A 22,465-nucleotide genomic window follows, 5' to 3' on the forward strand; every position below is an offset into this window, starting at 1 on the left:
ATATATTTGTAAACCATGTAAGTAATGTTGTGGATGATTTGGCTGAAAAAGGGCTTTAGTCTCCAAGAAAGGTTTTACATATCAGTTTCGCACAAAGTTTCGCATTGTTGAGAAATGGAAATTTTGAGGAAAATATTGTGAAATGTTTCATATATTGTAAAGTTCTGCGAAACTTTAGGGAAATGGTGGAATTTGCTAGTGAAACTTTAGGAGATGCTAAAAGACACATGACTGCACACTAGGAACTGCCATAATTCCATTGTTTAGGGGACAAAACTATGCATTATCTGTCATAAATGATGCAATTATATCTACAATTAGTTCATATAATTCAAAGATCACACAATACCATCAGTAAAGAGCAAACAATACAACCAAAAACTATAAATAATCAAAATATACATTGTTCTTAGACTCACATGGAGTTATGAGGCAGCTTTAGGTCGTCATCCCCATCCTAATTGGGTGGTAATAATACTGTTGCTCCACATAACTACATTGATGTGTCTAGCCCAGCTCATGAGGTGATGATATCAGGCCATGTACTCCCGAACATATCAATGGTACTCATCCTCAGATATAACACTAGTAGACCTATTGATGGATACTGAGCAGGCATTGTAAGTGTCACAAAGATTGGATCCTTAATCTTGCTCCGGTGGTAGACTCTTAGGAGTTTCAACACCCGGTCAAGGTTCGAGTATCCATAGGTGGTGAAATCCCACTACAGTGTGAGTGTGTGGGGGTGTGTGTGCGTGTGAAAAAAAAATATCACAAAGATTGCTCCTAGTGGCACTGGTTGTGGTTGTGGTTGGGTTGGACATCTTCGTACCCATATCTATATCTTGGTACATCTATCCTGTATCAATCAAGGTATTCAAAATTGGTTACCTATTGGCCGTTATGGCCAATATGTAATGGTAACGGTTGATACCGTTACGTGATACGACCTCGAAACAGGGCACCTCTATTTTTTGGGTCTGTAACGGCCGTTACAAGCTATAACGGCCGTTACAGTATCGTGACAACTATTACGGGCCACAACCCTAAAGAAAATGAGAAAAAAAATGAAAAAAGCACATACTTATTTTCTTCTTCTTCTTCTTCTTTTTGGGCTACTGTGGCTGCGGCGGCAGCAATTGCTACTGCCCTTCTTCTTTCTTCCCATTCCTCTCTCTCTCTCTCTCTCCCCCTCCTTTCAGTTCACTCTCTCTTCTTTCCCTCTTTTCTTTTTAGTTTCCCTTGCTCTCTTCTTTTCATTTTCAGTCTTGGAAAAAAACGAATGGACTGCAGCCACACATGTAAATTTTTTTTGATACTCTACGGTGCACACAACACAGCGCACTTGCACTGTTTTGTTACGTGGCGCCCACCTTGATTTATGTGTAGTATATCCATTGTTGTCATGTGCGATCGCATATGCACATATCCATATGTAGATTGCATATGCGATCATGGCATATGTGATCTGGCACATATGCGATCGCATATGTTGCATATGCGAAAATATGCGATTGCATATAGCATATGCAATCGCATATTGGCCATGGCACATTGAATTTTCATTTTTATTTTTTGTAAAAAAAACAACATTTTGCCTATAAAAAGGCTTCCAAATCTCCTCCATTTGCAATATTCTCACTCCAAAACTCTCTTACTCTATTTTTCTCTTACATTTCTTAATTACAAGTGGTCTTAATCTCCCTCTCTCTTGTATTTCCTACTTCCAAGTGATCTTAATCTCTCTCTCTCTCTCTCTCTCTCTCTCTCTCTCACACATTCCCTCTCTCTTGGAAGTTGGATGATCAAGATTCAAGCACTTTTAAGTTTCAAGGAAGATAGCTTGTTGATTTTGTTGTTACTTCTTGTTAACTATATTGTTAAATGTGGATGACTTGATGTTTAATTCATTGTTTAATTGATTTTATCTCTCTCAAATGTATTTTAAATATGTAAAATTAGCTATCTATTAACTTAGAAAAGTTCTCCTCAGTTTCTTATATTTTTTTGATTTTTTTTTGAATTTTTCCCTTATATATATATATATATATATTAATTTTTCAAAAAATAAAAAAATAAAAAAAAATATGCGATCGCATATGCGATTATGCGATTGCATATGCGCATAAGCATATGTGATCGCACATGATCGCATACGCGATTCGACAACAATGTATATCCATGCCGTCCATCAATTTTTCAGATTCCTTTTAGGGCACGATCCTTGAAATGAAGGGATCCAAATCTCAATTGGACCACACAGTTGGGATTGAATGCCCACCGTTAAAATCTTCTTAGGGCCTACTATAATGTTTATTTTCCATCGAACCTGTTGATAAGGTCACACAGACCTTGACCTTGATGAAGGGAGAACACAAATAACATCTTGATCCCCAAAAAAAATGTCTTAAGAAAATTTTAATGGTGGGAATTAGATCCTTATTTTGTGGTCCGCCTAAGATTTGGATCAGCCTCATTTTTTGGACCATTCCCTAAAATAAGTTGGCAAAAAGGATGGACCAAATGGATATACAACAAATGCATTGAGTTGGGCCCCACTTTTGAAGGGAACTAGTGGTCCACCGAAGATTTAGATCTACCTGAATTTTTGGACCATGCCTTAAAATGAGTTGGCAAAACAGATTTACGGCATGGATATACAAATACATCGAGGTAGCCTGCCTGGCCCACTAGTGGTCCACCTGAGATCTGGATTTACCTTATTTTTTTTCTAATGCCTTTAAATGAGTTGCCAAAACGGATGGATGACATGGATATACAATAAATAATCGAGTGGACCCCAGTACATGGCCCTAAAAATTTATTCATGAGGTATATATCAACTCAAAATTAACCAATTAAATTTTGGGACCATTGTGTCACAAACCCAAAATCAAATTGTTTGAACAATTTTCACCATTAGTTTGTAGAGACTTGACCATTTGATATTTTTCATTTTTAACTGTCCAATAAATGTCCACCAATCCATTAGTGGGATAAGTGCCAATAGATTGCATTAATTTGAGGCTAGTTTGGGGCATCAAATGGTCCCCAAATCAGCCCCGAATCGACAACACTATTTACCCCAATTTAATTTTATTTTTTAAAAGATCTATGGGGGGAAATGATATCAAATTGTTAGGTATATGAATTGCATAATAGGATACAAAAGTCCCTAAACTCTATATATTGAAATAAAATGTATGTGAGTCATGAAGTATGCAATGCACATGTACTATAAATAAAAGGAAAACTTGAAAATATAAGATGTTTTGGTATTACATTCATTATAGTAAATTTATATAGATATTATATAGTTAGAAAACAAAATATAAAAGGTTTGCAGTTAATTCTAGATTGTCAGGTTCATAAATCCATCAGACAGCCCGATATAGCATTCTCACCAAAGATTGGACCGTTACACAACCATAAACATGTTCAAAATTATAAATGAATGCATATTTGGAATATTTAGAATATTCCGGATTTAATGAATATTTTTACAGATTTTTCTGACAATTTTTTTTTTTTTTTTTTTTCTTTCGACCGTTACACACCCCGTATCGGCCGATATGGGGCGTATCCATATCGGTAACGGTTGGGACCGTTACGCCCACCGTTACCGCAACAGAACACATTGGTATCAGTAGGCTAACTCATGACCATAGTCAAGGTGGATGATTACATATGGTGTCATTGTTGGAGTCGCTCATCCCATGACTATGCAAGCCATATCCATAAGGTGGCATGGAAGTTAAGCTCTCCTATGGACTTAAGGTTTTGTGCAATAGCCTCCTCAACGCGCCAGCTGTTTCTTATGATGCGAGAATTGTTGTCTCTCCCGCTCGTGTACATGCTATTATAATATTTTTAAAAAAATATATACTTGTAGTTATTTAAAAATTCAAGGACCCTGGCCAATATGTAGATTGGCCTACGTTCGTCCACTTAATATTTTTTCTACCCTTCTATAACAATAAAGGGTAAAACTGAAGAAATTTGGATTTACCAATTTCTTCTGTTTTCACCCTGGCAACATGAATTTCTTCGCAGTAATCCACATCGATGAATCAAAGTCATGCGTTGACATAGATTTCAAGTTATTCAATTGCTAGTTCATTGAAAAAAATGAATAACCAACAAAGTCATGTTTTTCTCACAAACTACTCAAGGCATTTTGGGTGCAACACTAGGTGCATACCTAGGCATTTTGGGCCACCTGTGCCCTGCATCATCCCAGCATCGTGTGCCTAATGCCATGTCCGCTCAGGTGCCGCCTGCATAATGTTGTGAGGTACCCTTATAGGTACCTCATTTTTTTTTTTTAAAAATTATTGTTTTATTTTTATTTTTTATTTTTTGTGCTTGTATTTTTTGACAACCATTAAGGGTTGAAAGGAGTCTTCAAAACCCCCTTTGAGCACATTTTCCCCATTTGTTTTAGGTCAAAGTTTTGATTTATGAAAAATACCTGTTCTTCCAAATTTCTTAGATATTTTCTAAATCTATGGGATCTTTTGCTTGACTGCTTTCTTCTATTAGTATTTTAAGCATTTCATTCTAGTTCTTAAAAGCAATTTCAGTTTATTTATTTATTTATTATTATTTTTATATATCTCTTTTTGTACAAGAAATAGAAAAGACAAATTGGGGATTTTAGGGGAATTGGAAATTCAAGGTTAGGGGATTTGGGGTTACTGAAAATTTGAATTTTTAGGGCTTGTAAACTTTAGGAATTTGATCAAAATTATGGTTCTGAGTTGCTGAATTTGGGGTAGTTGTTGAAATTGGGAAATTTGTGGTTAGGATTTGGGGAAATTGGAAAATTTTGGTTAATTAGAGAGTTTAGGAAAATTTGGGAATGTGAGGTTTTGAGCTGAGTGTTGTTGGAGATTTTATGAGATTAGGATTTTGTGGTTTGGGAAATTCGGGAGGTCAAAATTCCAGTGTTCTATGGATTCATTGGAATGTTTGAATGGATGTAAGTTTTTGTAAGTAGTATCTAACTATCATTTTGTTAAAATATATAATAACATTACAATTGATTTTACTTGATTGTCTTACAATTAGTTTAGAGCTGAAACTCTTAAATCAATATTTATCTATTGTATAGTATATATCGTATAAAATAATTTTTTTTTTTGAAAAAATATTGCGCCTAGAAATCCAGGTGCGTGCCTAGGCATTTCGGGCATTTCATGGGTAGTTTCGCTTAGGTTGTGGCTAGTGCCTTTAACTACTCTTTTCTCAATTTTGGGATTCCGACCCAAAACCCTCTCTTATCACAATTTCTCTACCAAATTCATGTTTGGATGCAAAACAGCTCAAGCGGAGAGGTTAAAACAAAGTGGCAAAGGACTGAACAAAAGAATTTAGGCAAAAAATATTTTCTTTGGATTTTTGGCGATTTACGGTAGTTTTGATGGATAAATTGATGCATTCTACACCTATAAGATAAGGACTGCAGATATATCGCAATATTTTCAATATTTTTGGTATTGGGATATATCATTAGATCTCAATGATATTTTGTAAAAATATGTATTACAGAGGGTTTTGTTCCTTGAGGTGCAAAACCTGAAATATTGGCCAATATATTGGATTTTTGGATGAATATAGTTTCCTTTTCTTTTATGAAATAGTAGTTAATCTTCAATAAAAGAAAAAGAAGTGATATGTGTGAACATGTGCATGCACACTATATCTTCTCCAAAACCTTGTCCTACCTATTCGGGGTTGGTATATACACACTGCATATACTCACACAAATGTATACACGGTCACAACCATTTTCATAAATTGTGTCTGAATAGAGTGCTTTAACCAAGCATAATGCAGTTATGCAATGAACTTGACACTTTATTTTCATGTGTATTTAGATCACCATCGTCGTCATCATTGTAGTCCTAGCTACTGGGGGTGGTTGATGATTTTTTAAAATTTCTAATTTATTGATATTTTCAATATTTTAAGAAAAATAGAAAAGTTCTTTCCACAACTAGCTTCCGCACGTACCTTCATCTGCAAAATCTAACTGTAGATCTGACCACAAACCCACGATGGCCCACTTTCGTCCATAATAATGGTTATATATGAAAGTGAACCTTATAGGTATTCATGGGACACGAATACACAACCCACCATATGGTGGTTCAACAACGATGAGAGAAGATTCGTGTAGATCAGCCCTCAAATGCTTTAACAATCCACCTTAAACGTAATAGTAGAAGAACAAAAAGAAAAAAAAAAAAAACGTGAAGCTAAAAGGGGGAAATAAATCCCGGATCAACTATGCTCTGGTACCATGTAAACTTAATTGATAAGAAGAAGAGAGGAGAAAGAGAGAGAGAACGGAAGAAGAAAAAGAGAAGGGTTAGGGTTTGGAATACCCCACACGTTCCCATCCCTTCTTTTTATACTAAACTTTATGAATAATGACGTGTACATCCTTTAAATAACAAAAGAAAAATTGCCGCCTATATCCTTTAATAATACAAGCAAGAATACCTACTATGTCCTAAACCTTCAATAATAAAAAATATAATAAAATGGAAATAGGTGGACTGTGTTGTGGTATGGCCCATAACTGTTAATAGTATGTTACTCCCAGTGTTGTCAAAATCCTACGATTTAGGATTTACGATATAGGATTTTAGTTGAATCTTAAGCAAAACGATTTGAATCCCAACCTCGAATCCCTTTTCGTATGATTCCTACGATTATATAATTTGAATTCTACGATTTACAATTCAAATCCTGATTTATGATTCAAATTATACTTGTTCTCATTTATTTTAAGCTTCACTTGGCTTTCATTTTATGTTTTTATATTGGTGGGAGCTTTAAGAATCGTTTAGAAATGGTAAATTATTTTATTTGTTCTTTATAAGAGATTAAATGATATATATTCTCTTCAATGTTAAATCATGTAGCTTTTTTTTGTGATTTCTTACTTCTTAACTGGTCGAAACACCAAACCGATGTATGACTTGCCATAATATTATTATGGATGGTTACAATCATGCTAACTCATATGCATTATGGAAAGATATTTCAAAATCAAATAATCTTTTTTCGTTGGTCTACAGTATGAAAGGCCGCTTTTCCACCGTGATTCTACATTCTAGAAAGGTAATAAGAACATAAATTATTAAATGCCCTCATATATATTTTTTTAAGGGAAATTTCTTGAAAGACAAAAAAGAAAAAAGAAAAAGAAAAGGAATAAGATTCCTTTAACACTTCATGGCATGGTATTACTTGGTGCACATTGATGGCAAAAGGAAGATTGATGAGTTTCAAAAAAAATTCTGATTTGTTTATGTTTTTCAAAAAAATTTCAATTTTTAAGAAAATAATAAAAAATATGACAATTTACAAATTAGGATATGATTTGCGATTCGATATGATTCAACCCCTAGTACGATTTGCGATACGATAACAATTTTGACAACATTGGTTATTGCTACTTTGATGGTATATTTCTAACAATGTTTTTAGTATCGATGATATCGGCCAATATATCCTAACGATAAATCTTGTATCCCACTTGTGCAATATAAAATGCACATGTAGGTGTTGATATATCTTACCTATTCGATCCGATGAGTATTTTCGATTTTCGATCTTTTTTTTTTTTTGTAAATCATGTTAAATTAACGTCAAATGGTTACAAATTCACGATTCTTCATGTTTTGCATGAAAAGTCATGGATTGGGAGCTTTGGTTTCCTGATTTAGGGGAGATGTAGGATGAGTCACGAAAAATTGGGAAAAATTAAAAAATTTCCAATTTCTCGCAAATTGGTTGCAATCGTTGTGTCCAAACACAAAATCAAACATGTATGTAACTTGATCTAGTGACTCTTGGTAATTTGAGGATTTTTCGAAAAAAATATTTTAATTAAAAATATTTAAAAAAATTTTATTTTCGAAATTTCACTTGGATCAACAGACAATTATCCCATTTTAGAGTATTCAGGAGTGTTTGATGAAATCATCATCACATAAACTCTAATTTTGGAATTTGGGTGAAAATGGGCCAATTTGCAGAAAATTGGGGAATATTTGAAAAATTTCCAAAATTTCTCAAATCGGAGAGGACTGGTACTAGCGTTATGTTAGAGAGTATCTTCACTGGTATCTTCTAATATGACCTGGGCATAATATTGTTGGTTTGTGGAGCAACAGTACTATGCCCAGTCCCATCGAGATGGAGATGATGATTTCGAGCCATCACGTAGCTCTATGTGGGTTTGAGCTATAGGCACACATTATTAACAAGTATATTTCTAGTTTTCTACTTTTGCTTTTGAATGTATTGTTTGTGTTTCCATACATGTCTTCTTATATTAAAAAATAGAATTGACTTTGAACTACTTGCATCAGTTCAATAAGACAACTATAGATTAGGATCCCATACAAAGGAAACCTATTATATGCACTTGTTTTTTGTGATGTTTTGATTTCTAAGTATGTATTGACATCTTTTTTTTAACAATTCCTGGAGTTCCATTGAAAAATTTGACCAATTTCTCAATGTTTCCCCATGTTTCCCAACAACAATGATACAATTGATATATCCCATGCGATAACCGATATATATCCGTATCTCAAGTGTGCGATACATTACGCCATAACAATACGGAAAACATTGTTTTAAAATCTTATGTACTTGGTGATGATTGCTATAACTTTTAATGGGTTAGGTCTAAATCATTTTTGTTATGATTTCGTTTGGGAAGCCAAAGCTACGAATTTCCCCAATACATCTACCTTGTGCAGGCATCACAAATTCTGTTTTGACATTCTTTTGTTTTTCAAAGAAAGAATGCTCATAATTTTAACCCCATTAATAGAGATAAAACTACACTAAATATGGGATTCCTTCTGTACCGATCACTTGTGGAGCTGATTTGTGGTTCAAATTCAGTTATCATTAACAGTGTTAGCTCTTGTTTCACTTGTTTTAATCTGCTTGTAGACCTTATGGAAACTAATCGGGCAGCACTTATTATTCATGATCCTACCTATGTGATTTTTTTTTGAAAGGCGATCCCACCTTGGTGATTCATGTATCTGTTTAAAAGGCCCTTTTTAACTGTTTGAACTGGAAACAATTGGGAGTAGGTATCAATGCTGTAAGTTCATTCAAGTATTATGAACAATTGTACTCTTACTGACCATGGGTCTAAATTTGTAGGTTCTTTTGAGGATGCTTCCAAACTATCACCATCATGTCCGCACATATGACAACACACTTGTTACAAAATTTTTTGGTCTTCACAGGATCAAACCTTCAAGTGGTCAGAAGGTAATAGACAAAGTCAAGTACAGTTTGGGTGGGGAGATCTCTACCATCTATTTAACATTGAATACTAGCTCTCAGCTATTACGTTTTGTTTCATGTATTTCCGTTTGCATCTTCTGATAATATGTTACTTTCGGGAATGTTTAAGTTGAAATGACTCGCAAAAAGCTGGTAATAATTTTAAACTCTTGACTATGCAGTTTCGGTTTGTAGTAATGGGCAACATGTTTTGTACTGAATTGAGGATACATAGAAGATTTGATTTGAAAGGATCATCGCTGGGGCGTTCTACTGACAAGGTTGAAATCGATGAGAACACTACACTTAAAGATTTGGATCTAAACTACTGCTTTTATTTGGAACCTTCTTGGCGAGAGGCTCTTCTGACGTAAGGGATTTTTCTTAGTAATTCTTATCCCCTTTCTGGTTTGTACCTTTTTGAAGAGCATTTTACTATTTCTTTATATGAGATGTATCAGAACGCACTGAAACTGCAACTTAGATATGATTGTCTATTAAGAGTATGTTTTTTCTCTTTTGGCATACATGAACTGGAAGTTTTTACGTAAGCTTTCTCATATTTCAATCCAGGGTTATGGGTCGTATCTTTCATGTCTTTGCTTACTGTTAGAACCCAAATATCCTTTCCTTGTTCTCTTCAACTGAATGGAAGAAACAGTATCCGTTGAAGGATATTACTGCTCTTATTTTTTGGCTGGAAATTCCTAAATCAATTTGGTCACCTGCAGTTCATCATCATATTACTTGATTGATCATTTGCCTACTTGTTCTTTAGGTAACAGGGCGCACTCAAGTGTTCTTAAACCAACCTTCCTCTTTTTTCTATCTATCCTTGTGTTTCTGCTGTAGAAGCATCTGTGAAGTGCACTTCTCAAAAACTGAGCTCGGCACGGGTACAAATGTTAGTCCTAACATACACAAAAAATATGTACAAGGATTTAGTCGTCTTTCACAAGTGAGATGCTGAGGAAGAAGGGAATATTATGTGGAACAAATGGTGCAGAACGCTGGACAGTTTAGGAACCAACATGTTCATAGGATAAGTGTAGCTGAAATAAGATGCTGAGATGGATGAGCAGCAAGAAGAGGAAGGATAGAATTAGAAATGAATGCATATGGGGAAACTTAGGAGTAACCCAGTAGGTAATAAGATGGGGGAAAGTAGACTTGGATTTTTTGGTCATGTGCAATGAAACCAAGAACCACGCTGGTTAGAAATAGTGAGTTGGTATCAGTTTAAGGCTCTAAAAGGGCAAGGGGAAGGTCCAAAAGGACATGGATGGAGGTAGTAAGAAAAGTAATGCAGGGGCATTTTTACACCGGGCTCGAGTGGGGTAGCCTGTGGGATGCGGGGACACACTCGGGGTGGGTGGCCCATGTGATTTGGAGCCCACGAGCCCACGAGGGGGGTTCGGCCGAGGTCCTAACCCATGAGATGTTGGGCCTGGGCTATGAGATAAAGGGATTAATTCGCCATACTCTAACAGTTTGAGCTTTTAGAGCAAGTGGTTAATTGTCCTACATCAAATTGGTATCAGAGTGGGAGGTCTTGTGTTCGAGACTCCTCACCAAGGGTGATTAATGCAGGGGCATTTTCACATCGGGCTCAAGTGGGGTAGCCCTTGGGATGCGGGGACACACTTGGGGTGGGTGACCCATGTGATTTGAGGCCCATGGAGGAGGTCTCGTGTACGAGACTCCTCGCCGGGGGTGATTAATGCACATTTCACACCGGGCTCGAGTGGGGTAGCCCGTGGGATGCAGGGACACACTCGGGGTGGGCGGCCCATGTGATTTGGGGCCCACGAGCCCATGAGGGGGGTTCGACTGAGGTCCTAACCTATGAGATGTGGGGCTTGGGCTATGAAATGAAGGGATTAATTCGCCATATTCTAACAGTTCGAGCTTTTAGAGCAAGTGGTTAATTGTCCTGCATCAAAAAGACTTGATGACCTATGGTCTAACTGAAGGTATGACCCTTGATAGTGGAATGATGGAACATGATTCATGTACCCAACCCCGATTAATTGGGATAAGGCTCAGATGATGATATGATATGATGATGATTTATGCTTTGTGCGTTCTTTTCCTCACTACATAATGAATGCTGTGAAGGGTGCCATGTCTTTGAATAGTGGTTTTGGAGTGCAATTGATGCAGGACATGAAAATTAAATATGATATGCGAGATTTCAGGCTTAAGATCATGTTAGTTCAGAAACAATTACACCAATTCCATATCCCACATGAAAGTCCAAACATTCAATTAAGGGGAATCTATGCGGGTCCAGGCCTACACATGATAGGGCTAGATCAATAAAAATTATGAACCAAACGATACTAAAAAATAAGAAATAATCATCCACACATGCATAGTAATCAGTCCCCAATCCAAGGGATTCGCCAATTTCAAATCAAGGAACCCTAGGGTGAGAAAAGGTGCATAAATTTGAGTAATTTAGTAATTTAGGGTTAGGTTTAGGGATTTTGGATGAAAGCGGAGTGAAAGAGAGGAGAGAGACAAACCAGAGAAGTACCGCACGCGTGGACAATAACAATGGCCCAGACGTACATGCGTGTGATCTCGGCCGCACGTGTGTGGGGCCCACTATTTAGAAAAAGCGACCTTGGACCTGATCGGCCAGTGATGGACTCCAAAACCCCAAATCTCAGCTCGATCCGATGTACGGTTTGTGCGTGGTGCTCCGCCGATGTTTCAGCCCTCCTGTAGGGCCAGATTTTGAAATTCTGCTGTGGGGAGGAGAATTGCTGCAATAGATGATTGATTCGAAGTGTAGGTGATGGGGTGAGATGAGAAGAAGGGATGATAGAAGATGAGTAGTAGAGATGACGATGAATGAGGGCGAATCGGGATAGATGTGGCTTCACACCACGGTAGTTAATCCTTCGATGAAGGGAGGGCTTCGCACCCAATTAGGCTTTACAACTCAGAGAGTAGGAAAATGCAGAATTTTTATTAATCTTCAATGAAAGAAAAAAGTTACAAGGGGTGCCTATTTATAAGAAAACCCTATACCCCAAAACTTGCGCCATGTGCGCAACCTATTACTTGGCGATGAAGTAAACTAAAATAAAAATCAAATAAAGAAATCTAAAGTGTTCACGATGTTTTAAATAATAACAATAAGCAAAACCTAAAATAAGAAATCAATTTGATGAGTGGGCCACGATTATGAGATCCCATGATGGGCTTTTCTTGACTATCGGGCCCACCCTTTTGAACCAAAACTTTGTCTTCTAGCTAGGAGGCTCTCCCTGGACGTCGTCATCGAGCCAGATCGATGGTGGGGCCCTCCTTCTGCGTACGTACGTGCGTAGAGGGGGTGGTGTGCGTGCGCATGTGCGCATGATGTCCCCATCAGTAACTTGCTCGGAGACTGAAACTGGTATGACTCACCCTTGTTCTTTTTCAGTTTCATTTCAGTCCTGTGACATTGCCCATTGTAACCGATACGTCTTGGGCGAATCCGAATCGTGTTGGACAATGTTTTGAACCATAAGAGTAACCAAAGGATCTATATTGTTCTTCCCATTTCCAAATGAGGTAGCTTCAATTCCTCGAGTCCCACTATTGTGAAGCCATAGCAACCTGCTGCGCTATTGCAGCAAAGACCTTTGCAAGGACTCAAACATAGGTGTTACCTGAGAGAGTAGGCTTCATAACCAGCTACACTTGAAACTGTTAATTGTACGTGCATTTAATTATTCTATGTTAGTGATTAGGATATTTAGTTTGAGGAAGCCTCACATCCAACTGATTGGACTATAAGTTATGTTCCACCCAGTGGATAAGTAACCTTTCATGTGTGTATTACGTCCAACCTGTCCAATAGGTTGGCTCCATAATGAGGATAACCTTGTGCAAAAATCAGCCACATCTAACATCGAGTGGACCGCAATTTTATTTCGCTAATTATTACTGACTAGACATTGTTTTCTCTATGTGGCTCACCTGATGAGTAGATGGGGCTGATTTTTGCACTAGGTGCTCCTCATGATAGAGCCAACCTAGTGGAAGGATTGGATCTTGAATGCACTTAATAGGTTGGAAGTTATCTACTGGGTGGACCGTAACTTGTGGTCCAACTGGTTGGACTTGGAGACCAACTCCTCATTTAGTTCTCAGTTATGTAACATAATTTTGAGTAGTGAATTGTCACCCCAAAATGATTAGTAATGAAAACGGTGCTTTCTCCTCTTATGCTGTGAAATGGTACAAGAGTTTCACCAACCTAGGGTTTATGCAGTAAGAGTATCTTCTACTTCAGAAGACATTCGCAAATCCTTTGCTAAAAAAATGAAGAGATTTGCATTTTGTTCAACACATTGTATATCTAGCCCATCTCTTGTAAATTTATTCTAATTACTTATGTTGATGCTGAAATCTGAACGTCCACCTTGGACCGTTAGTGGACCTGCAAAACAGGGCAACAACAGAGACCTTGGCTACCACAGGGGACCCTCTGATGCCAAAGTTAGTGCAGGAAAACTGGGTCAGGTAGAACGTACGGTTTCGAGTGTGTATTTGTGCGTACCTTTCACCGTAGGCAAGGTTCTTATTTATAGTGGCTGGGTGATAGTGGTGTAGATGGTTATCTCCCTACTTGTTAGGTGCGTATTGTAGAGGGAATCTCCCTCCGAGCGTGTCGCGGTTATCTTCCGAGATCCTCGGCAGAGATCTTGGAGATATCTCGAATCTCTTCGGTAAGATCTCTGAGTGATCGGGATCCGAGAAGATCAGGGTTGGTGGCCGAGGCCGATCTCATGGTCGGAAGGCCAAGGCCATCCTACAGATCAGAGGGTCGAGGCCAATCTTCCAGAGTTGAACTATCGACCATGGTTGAGCCTTCCTTCGAGGTAGGTCGGGTCGATCCTTACGGTAGTTCGTTAGTTAAGATAGGCAAGGGACCGACCAGAGCTGAGCCCTACGTTAGATGGTCGGTTCCTCGAGCCGTTCACAGAGGTCATGCTCGGACGTTGGAACCGAACTGGTTTTCTTGAGTTGCTTTCATGTTATTCCTAATACTGGTCGCTCCTGGTCAGTTTATTTTCGCCCATAACAATAGCCCCCCTGCTTCCGAGCATCCTTTGTTAGCTCGAGAAGTACATACGTGTGGACTAACTAACGTGATGCCTCGAGCTCGGGAGGTCGGGCAGTCGATTAGGTTTATCATCATTGTAGGAGAGAAATATGGCTGGTGTAAGATTCGAGGAGGATTAGTAATGATCGTGGGGGCGCACTGTAGGAGGCGTGTGCTGAAGCGGCGCCTCTTCGACTCTCTACCAATCTCTTGCGGACACGTTTCTTTGCCTCAGAGGTCGGGTCGGCTAGTAAATAGTCTATCGCTATGTGGATTGAGGCGTGAGCTGTAACTCCTCTTCGGCTGCGGCATTAAATGCGGGATATTAATGTTGGCGGCCGAGGTTTCTATAAAAGAGGAGGTTTCAGAAATCCTTTTCATTTGCTTCCTTTACTGCAGCTGCCATCTTCCTGACTACCGGAGCAAGTGATTTCCGGTAAGTTGGGTTTTTGCTATTTCGGCGTCTTCCTCTTCTCCGATCGCATTTACTTCTTTTTCCTGTCTTTCTTGGCCGACATGTCCAACATTTTGGATGATCGGGCAGAGTCAATGGCTTTCGAGGGGGACTCTGAGCCGGTGAGTACACACTCTTTGTTTGGAGCTCCCTCGGGCACGTCGTCTCCGGTACCGCTGAGTCGAAGTTGGATAGCAGAGTCGGCTCCAGTCGAAGGGGCTACAGCTCAGACCTCCACTGAGCGGCCCATGGATATCGGCTCGTTTGGGTCGCGGTTGAGGGATGCTGACCTAGCTCGGATTAGGTCGGAGTACCAGGTACTAGTCTTCGTGGTACTCCGAGCTTCGAAGGTTGGTGAAATCCCAGCTGATCCTTGGGAGGGCAAGGTGGCCATATACTTGGTCGCCTTGCAGTGTGGCCTCTGTATCCCTATCCACCTCATCGTCAGGGAGGTCACATTTCGTTTGAAGCTAGCCCTAGGTCAGATCATCCCCAATGCATGGAGGGCCCTGTTGGGGACTTACATCTTGTGGTTTCAGCTCAGGAACATCAAGCTGACTGCTGATGAGTTCTTATATCTGTATCGGGCGAAGGCTAGTCCCAAGCATCAAGGGTGGTATTACTTCTCAGCCTGGGCAAATAAGGGCCAGACCCTTATTACAGACAATCCATCCTCCAACAAGAATTGGAAGGACAAGTGGTTTTGGGCATCTGGAGAGTGGGAGGCTCCAGTGGTTGATCTGGTTTGGCTTCGACCTTGGGTTCTCCCCATGTTCGCTACCCCAGGTCAGACATACCTCAACCGTAGACTTGTGAATTTCATTTGTTCTGTATTCGTTTTTGCTAATTGTAGGGATGATCTTTTGCAGGGTTGCCCGAGGATCCTCCACAACTATCCGACTTCCATCCTGGTTGGGTTGATCGCGCGAGGTTAGTGAATGCTGCCGAACGAGGTTGGAAGAATTTGATAACTCCTGAGCTCCTTCATCTATCTGGCCTTGCCTAGACTGTTTCGGGAGGTAATTAGTAGATAACGTAATTTCTTTGGAGTTTGTTGTCTTGCTCGTTCCTGACTGGGACTCTTTGTCTTGTAGAAATGGCCGACCGTCTCCTTCCCGCCAAGAGAATCCGACCTCCTGTTGCCGAGGTGGCTCAGAAGAAGTCCTCTGTGAAGAGGAGGGCTGTCGTGCCTCTAGCAAAGCAGGCGGGCTCCTCCACAGTTGTGGAGGCAAGGTCGGAGCCCTATGCTGAGGGGTCCGTGGCTGAGCAGCCAGTCTTGGCTGCACCAGACAAGGGTCCTCAGGATGCTTCATCTTCTATGATTCCTCCTTAGCCCATGGCTCTGGAGGTAGTAGATTTGGAGTCTTCTCCACCTCATGAGGAGATTTCTACCGCTGAGGAGCTTCCCCCTCGGTAGCTGAAGCCTAGGCTAACGAGGGTGTGACCTCAGGCCAGTCGGTAGATGAGGCTGAGGGATCGGGTGTTCTGCCTCCTGGGTACTGCATGAGCAGTCTCGCCTTGTGGATGGCTAAGCATGTCCAGGAGGAGCAGATCACACAACTGATCAACACTCGTCTGGTGGTAGTTCTGGGTGATCTGGCGGCCACGTGTTACAAGGTAGACTTCGTAGCGTATTTATTTTTCTATTGTCGACGTTTTCTAACAAGTTTTTCTTTTATCTTTTAGCTCGTCTCGACTCTTCTATCCGTTCGACGCTCAATCACGCGGGTAGCTAAGGAGTGTGAGCAAGCGGAGGCCGGCCTCCAGTCGAAGACCGCGGAGGTTGAGGCCCTCCGTTGGGCTCTGAAGAAGTCTATGGAGGAACAGACTTCTTTGAAGATTCTTCTGGAGGAGACCCAGAAGAAGTCTAGGGAGGAGCAGGCCGCTCTGAAGATCCAGCTGGAGGAGGCCCAGAGGAACGAGAGCTCAACGTGGGCTGAGCTAAAGGGGGTGAGGACACGCCTCACTTGGTCTGAGAGGGAAAGGGCCAAGGTGGAGGCCAAGGCCGCGAGGTTGGAGGCAGAACTAGCTTAGGTGACGACCCGCTCGGCGGCTAAGTTAGCCGAGGTCGAAGCGTCTATCCCGTTGGCTCAGGCTGCGGCGGTGGAAGAACACAAGGCCTCGAAGGAGATGACCGACGAAGTAGAGGTACACTATAGCGTCGGTTGTGAGAAGTGCCTCGAAGAGGTCAATGCGAAGTATCCTGAGCTCGACCTGAGCGGTCTGGATGAAGGAGCTTCCCAAGGCCCCGCTACCAAAGCCGAGCAACTCCTTGCACTTCGAGAGGCTTTTAACGAGCTGAAGAGTTCTTATGCACTAGAATATTTTTGTGCTCTATTAAGTGGGTCAGCCAGCGTGGTTGGAGGATTTTTGCCTATTGAGATGAGAAATTGGCCTTCCTTGAGGCTGGATATCATGGCGGCCAGGGTTATTTGTTTTGAGCAATCCTCCACCTGTATTGCTTTTGCATTGAAGCGAATGATGTAATCCTTAAATAGTTCGTCCTCTTGTTGGGTGACGGTGAGGGGATGAGTTGATGGTTTCCTCTGATCTTTCCTACTGATGAACTAAGTGAGAAAGGCCTTATTGAGCTGTGTGAAAGAACTGATGGATTTCGGCTTCAGCTGCCTATACCACTTCCTCATCTCCCTTGACAAGGTCAGGGAGAAAGCTTAGCACATTACCGAGCTGGTCGCGCCATGCAGCTCTATCCACGCCTTGAAAGATTCTAGATGCTCTACTGGATCACCAGTTCCTGAATAGGGAGTGATTGACGGCATCCAGAATCTTGGTGGTAGTGGAGATGCCATTATGTCGTCGGTGAATAGCAGCTCTGATTCTTCCAGCATCGCTTCTACTGAGGTTGGGACCCGAGTTCGATTCGCTTGTTGAATATCGCCGATCTGACCTCGTATTTTCCTGAGCTCGACCTCCCAAGGAACCTCGCTCTCGGCCATTGCTTAAGGGGCTTTGTCGCACCTTTTGTTCTCTAACGTATGGCATAGGTCGGAGTCAGCGAGCACGGTGGTATCCGCGGTGTGGCTTGGAGCTTGATTATGCTGCTTAGGTTGTTGCCTAGCTCTGTATGAGTTATGAGGAACTTGTGGAGGTCGAGATTGTTCAGTAGCCGCAACTGCTTCCGTACCACGGTCGAGTGGAGGGTTCTGTCTCTTCAGCATATGCATAATGCGGTCAATATTGTCGGTCAGGATTCCGACTTAGTTTTCCAGGGAGATAAGTCGCCCTCCCCGATTGCGAGACCTGTTTACAGGTGCTGCTGGGGCAGAATCAACATGTTGCTGAGAGGGTGGACCACCTTGGTTTGCAGATTATTCTGCCGGTGCGGAGAGAGTTGTGGGTAAGGTAGCCAGACCGTTCTTCCTACCCTTAGCACTGTAAAGCCTTGATGAGATGGAAACGGCTTTGATGTCGTTTTAACAGACGGCGCCGACTGTTGATGTTGAAATCCGGACGTCCTCCTTAGACCGCTGGTGGACCTGCAAAATAGGGCAACAACGAAGACCCTGGATACCACAGGGGACCCTCCGATGCCAAAGTCAGTGCAGGCAAACTGGGTCAAGTAGAACGTGGGGTTTCGGGTGTGTATTTGTGCGTACCTTTCACCGTAGGCCAGTGTTCGAAATATCGGTATCGCGTTACATAACGCACCCTTAGGATGCGGATACGAATCGGTTATCAAATGGGATATATCAGTTGTATCGCATAATGTATTGTTGTTGTTAACAACATGGGGAAACTTCGAGAAATTGGTCGAATTTTTCAATGAAACTTCAGTGATTGTTAAAAAAGATATCAATACACTTATAAATCAAAACATTACAAAAAAAGTGCATATAATAGGTTTTCTTTGTATGGGGTACTAATCTATGCGTTGTTTAATTGAATTGATGCAAGCATATTCAAAGTCTATTCATATAATTTATAAATGTAAGAAGTGTGGGAACACAAGAAATACATTCAGAAGCAAAAGAAGAATCATTAGATCAGGTTACATACATGTGTGATTTTATGTTTGGATACAGATTGCAACCGATTTGTGAGAAATTGATTTTTTTTTTTTTTTCAATTTTCCGCAACCTGGCCTATTTCCTCCAAATCTCGAAATTGAAGTTCCCAATCCATGATTTTTCATGCTTTAACAATTTGACACTAATTTAACATGATTTATAGAAGAAAAAGAAAGGGTTGAAAATCGAAAATGCTCACCGGATCGAACGTGTTGGATATATCGTACTACTTGTGCTTTTTGTATTGCACAAGTGGGATACAAGATATATCGTGGTATATATCAGCAAATATCGTCGATATTTAAAACACTGCCATAGGCAAGGTTCTTATTTATGGTGGCTGGGTGACAGTGGTGTAGATGGTTATCTCCCTACTTGGTAGGTGCGTATTGTAGAGGGAATCTCCCTCTGAGCGTGTCGCGGGGAAGATCTCAGAAGATCTCGAATCTCTTCGATAAGATCTTCGAGTGATCGGGATCTGAGAAGATCGGGGTAGATGGCTGAGGCCGATCTCAGAGTCGGAAGGCCGAGGGTCGAGGCCGATTTTCTAGAGTCGAACCGTCGACCGTGGTCGAGCCTTCCTTTGAGGTAGGTTGGGTCGATCCTCACGGTAGTTCGTTGGTTTAGATAGGCAAGGGACTGACTAGAGCTGAGCCCTACGTTAGATGGTTGGCTCCCCGAGTCGTTCGCAGAGGCCGTGCTCGGACGTTTGAACCAAACTATTTTCCTTGAATTTCTTTCATGTTATTCCTCATATTGGTCACTCTTGGTTAGTTCACTTTCACCCATAACAACTTTTAGATTTTCATCCATTTGGTCTATTTGAGGCAAGTTTGGTCATATCCCGTAAAAGCTGGTCTTTAGTAAAAGAATTGGTTCCCAAGCAGCAGGGATGATGGCGATATTTTCTGTGCATAACTTTATCACGATACTAGTCAAAAGGCATACTCATTGCTATCAAGCTGAATACAGGTGTTGTGCATTTAGATGTCATGTTTGATGAACTGCCTCAATGTTATTAAAATAAAAGAAATTTGATGAAATACAGTCATGCATATACTGCCATCAGACGGCCAATAGGGATAGTGTAAAGGCCCACAAAAATAACAATACTAAAAACATACCGTCAAAAAAAAAAAAAAAAAAGCCCCTAAAACATGGGGTCCCTATTTTTTGTGAACATTAACAAAAGTCCCCATTCATCGCCTTTGAGCAGCATATGCATGGTTGCATGCAGTCATTTCTCATCCTCTATAAAGAGCAACAGCCAAATACGTATGCTGGAATATCTCTGTGATACTCCTATTGCTATCTTGGCCGACTTCGATCTTTAGAGGTTATGCTTCATGGATAATTCATCTATTTGTATGTATTCCTGTAGTTGTTATTTGTTTAACTTAGTTGTTTCCTATATTTATGCAGGCAGATTGAGATTGATAGTAGATTTTTGGAATCACAACGGATAATGGATTACAGCCTCTTGTTGGGTGTGCATTATCGAGCACCCCAACATCTATGTTCTGTCGTATCTTTCCGTCAAAATATGACTACTGATGGATTGGCAATTGTCACAGAAGGTAGGTGTCTCATTCAATTACTATTTATGGTTCATTTTTAGCTGTGATGCCTGATGCTGATATGGACACTGATATGCACAGCAAAAAGTCAACTCCCCACATCCTGACATCCTAGACATGGATACGGATATGGTATTCCATTTGAAGCATGTTATAGTTTATGCATTTTACTTTTTACCATTGTTTTGTCAAATTTAGTAGCATTTTCAAGTCTTTCGGGCATTTAAATTTAGTATAGTTAATATATACATATGGAAAATTATAAGAAATTTGTTGGGAGTTAAAATAAAAATAGTAAACCTAATACAACTGGAATCGTTTAAGACATCCTACACGTATCCTTTACCAATATCGGTATATCTTATCTTGGCAATGATGTTTGCAGAAGCATATGAACCATGGTTCTGAAAATCAGTATCATATCGGCTATCTGTATCAGCTCGATACGAAACGCGATACGGGGCCATATTGGAATTGATTGGACCGTATCAGTCCATATCGGCCAATACAGCCCGTATCGGTGTCGATATAGGGCCGATATGCCTATAAAACCCCAAATTTGATTTTTAAAATTCACTCATGTCTCCTCTTCTTTTCATTTAAACCATGGAAGAATCTTAAAAACTCATTTTAGGCTAGAGCTAGACCTATTTTGGGATAAAAAAATGTTTTGAATGGGATTTAACAAATCGAAGCGAAGCAGACCATTATGGGAAAAATCGGAAAGAAGGGTAAACCTTCACTTTCTTTTTATATTTTCGTCTTCTTTTGTTGTATTTTCAATGTAATGGGCCATTGTTTGCCAAATCATGTTTAGTTTGTGTTCAATTAGGGTCCATTTAGTTGACCTTCAACAAGTCAAATTGACAGACAACATTCTCATTAAAGAATGGTCCAATACACTATTGAATATATGTTCAAAACACAAAATGATAGATTCGTGAATATCTCATTTTTTTTCTTATTTTTCTGATATATATATTTTTTTTCATATTTTTTTGCTTAAAAAAAATTCTGATCGATACGAGCCGATATGACCCGATTCCGATACGTGATGCTGTATCATATCATTTTTCCGCGGGGCCGATACGGTGGCCGATACCGTCATTCAGAACCATGATATGAACGTGTCCGAATATCGCAGATATTAGAGTAGTTGTACATGTCCAAACCTTGGGCTTCTTTGTTGGGAAATTCATGGAAACACTTGTTCTTTGAGCTATTTGTATGTTTGTATTTACTAATCTACACTTGTAAATGTGATGCACATGGGGGTGAAGATACAGAGAGGCCTTGCTGCATGTAAGCCAACATTGCATTCATGTGCAAAAATCTTGCTTTCATCAGATGGGGCCCATGGTGAATTTTCTAGCCCAAAAAATCAAGCAGTTCAACTGATCAGTTGGGGCACACATGAACCATGGAAATTGGTAGGTGAGGAAAGATGAACATCAATCCATTTCTACCTATACGTGAGATCCATGTTATGAGTTTGATTCGCCTGATTTTTGGGCCAAGTAGGGGTGGTAATGGGTCGGGTTGTGTTTGGGTCAGGTTAAAAGTTTGAGTCCCAAACCCAAGTTACTAATCCATTTATTAGACAAGTTGAAACTCTCATCCCCAACCCAACCCAACCCAAACCATCTATAAATGGGTCAACTAAAATCCCAGGACTACCTGACTCATTTAATTAAAAGATACAAGTAAATAATATAAAATATTATCATTTTGTAAAAAATATAAAAACATCAACAGCATATTTAGAACTCTTAATATAAAATGAACCCTTATCATAACCAAATTACAACCATCATAACTAAGTTTAGAATTTTTAAACTTATATTATATTGGAAGATATAATACATACATACATACATACATATAATTAGCATTTAGCAAAGAGGCAAGGGGTGGACCACATTCACGACCCAACATGTCCATCCTAGCAAACCCAAACTCAACCCATTTAATTTCG

The 22,465-nt window shown here is 40.1% G+C and overlaps 1 protein-coding gene across 2 annotated transcripts in view; it reads left to right on the forward strand.

Moving 5' to 3' along the window:
• LOC131225697 (phosphatidylinositol 4-phosphate 5-kinase 9) overlaps positions 1 to 22,465 on the forward strand; it is a 39,973-nt gene that overhangs the window by 15,033 nt on the left and 2,475 nt on the right. For both annotated transcript variants that reach the window (XM_058221273.1, XM_058221272.1), the window contains exons 5-7: positions 9,202 to 9,312; positions 9,510 to 9,697; positions 20,336 to 20,490. In XM_058221273.1, the coding sequence (XP_058077256.1) occupies positions 9,202 to 9,312; positions 9,510 to 9,697; positions 20,336 to 20,490 (454 nt within the window). The remainder of the gene's footprint in view (positions 1 to 9,201; positions 9,313 to 9,509; positions 9,698 to 20,335; positions 20,491 to 22,465) is intronic.

This window comes from Magnolia sinica, chromosome 14 (genome assembly GCF_029962835.1).
Source record: "Magnolia sinica isolate HGM2019 chromosome 14, MsV1, whole genome shotgun sequence".
Classification (NCBI taxonomy): Eukaryota; Viridiplantae; Streptophyta; class Magnoliopsida; order Magnoliales; family Magnoliaceae; genus Magnolia; species Magnolia sinica.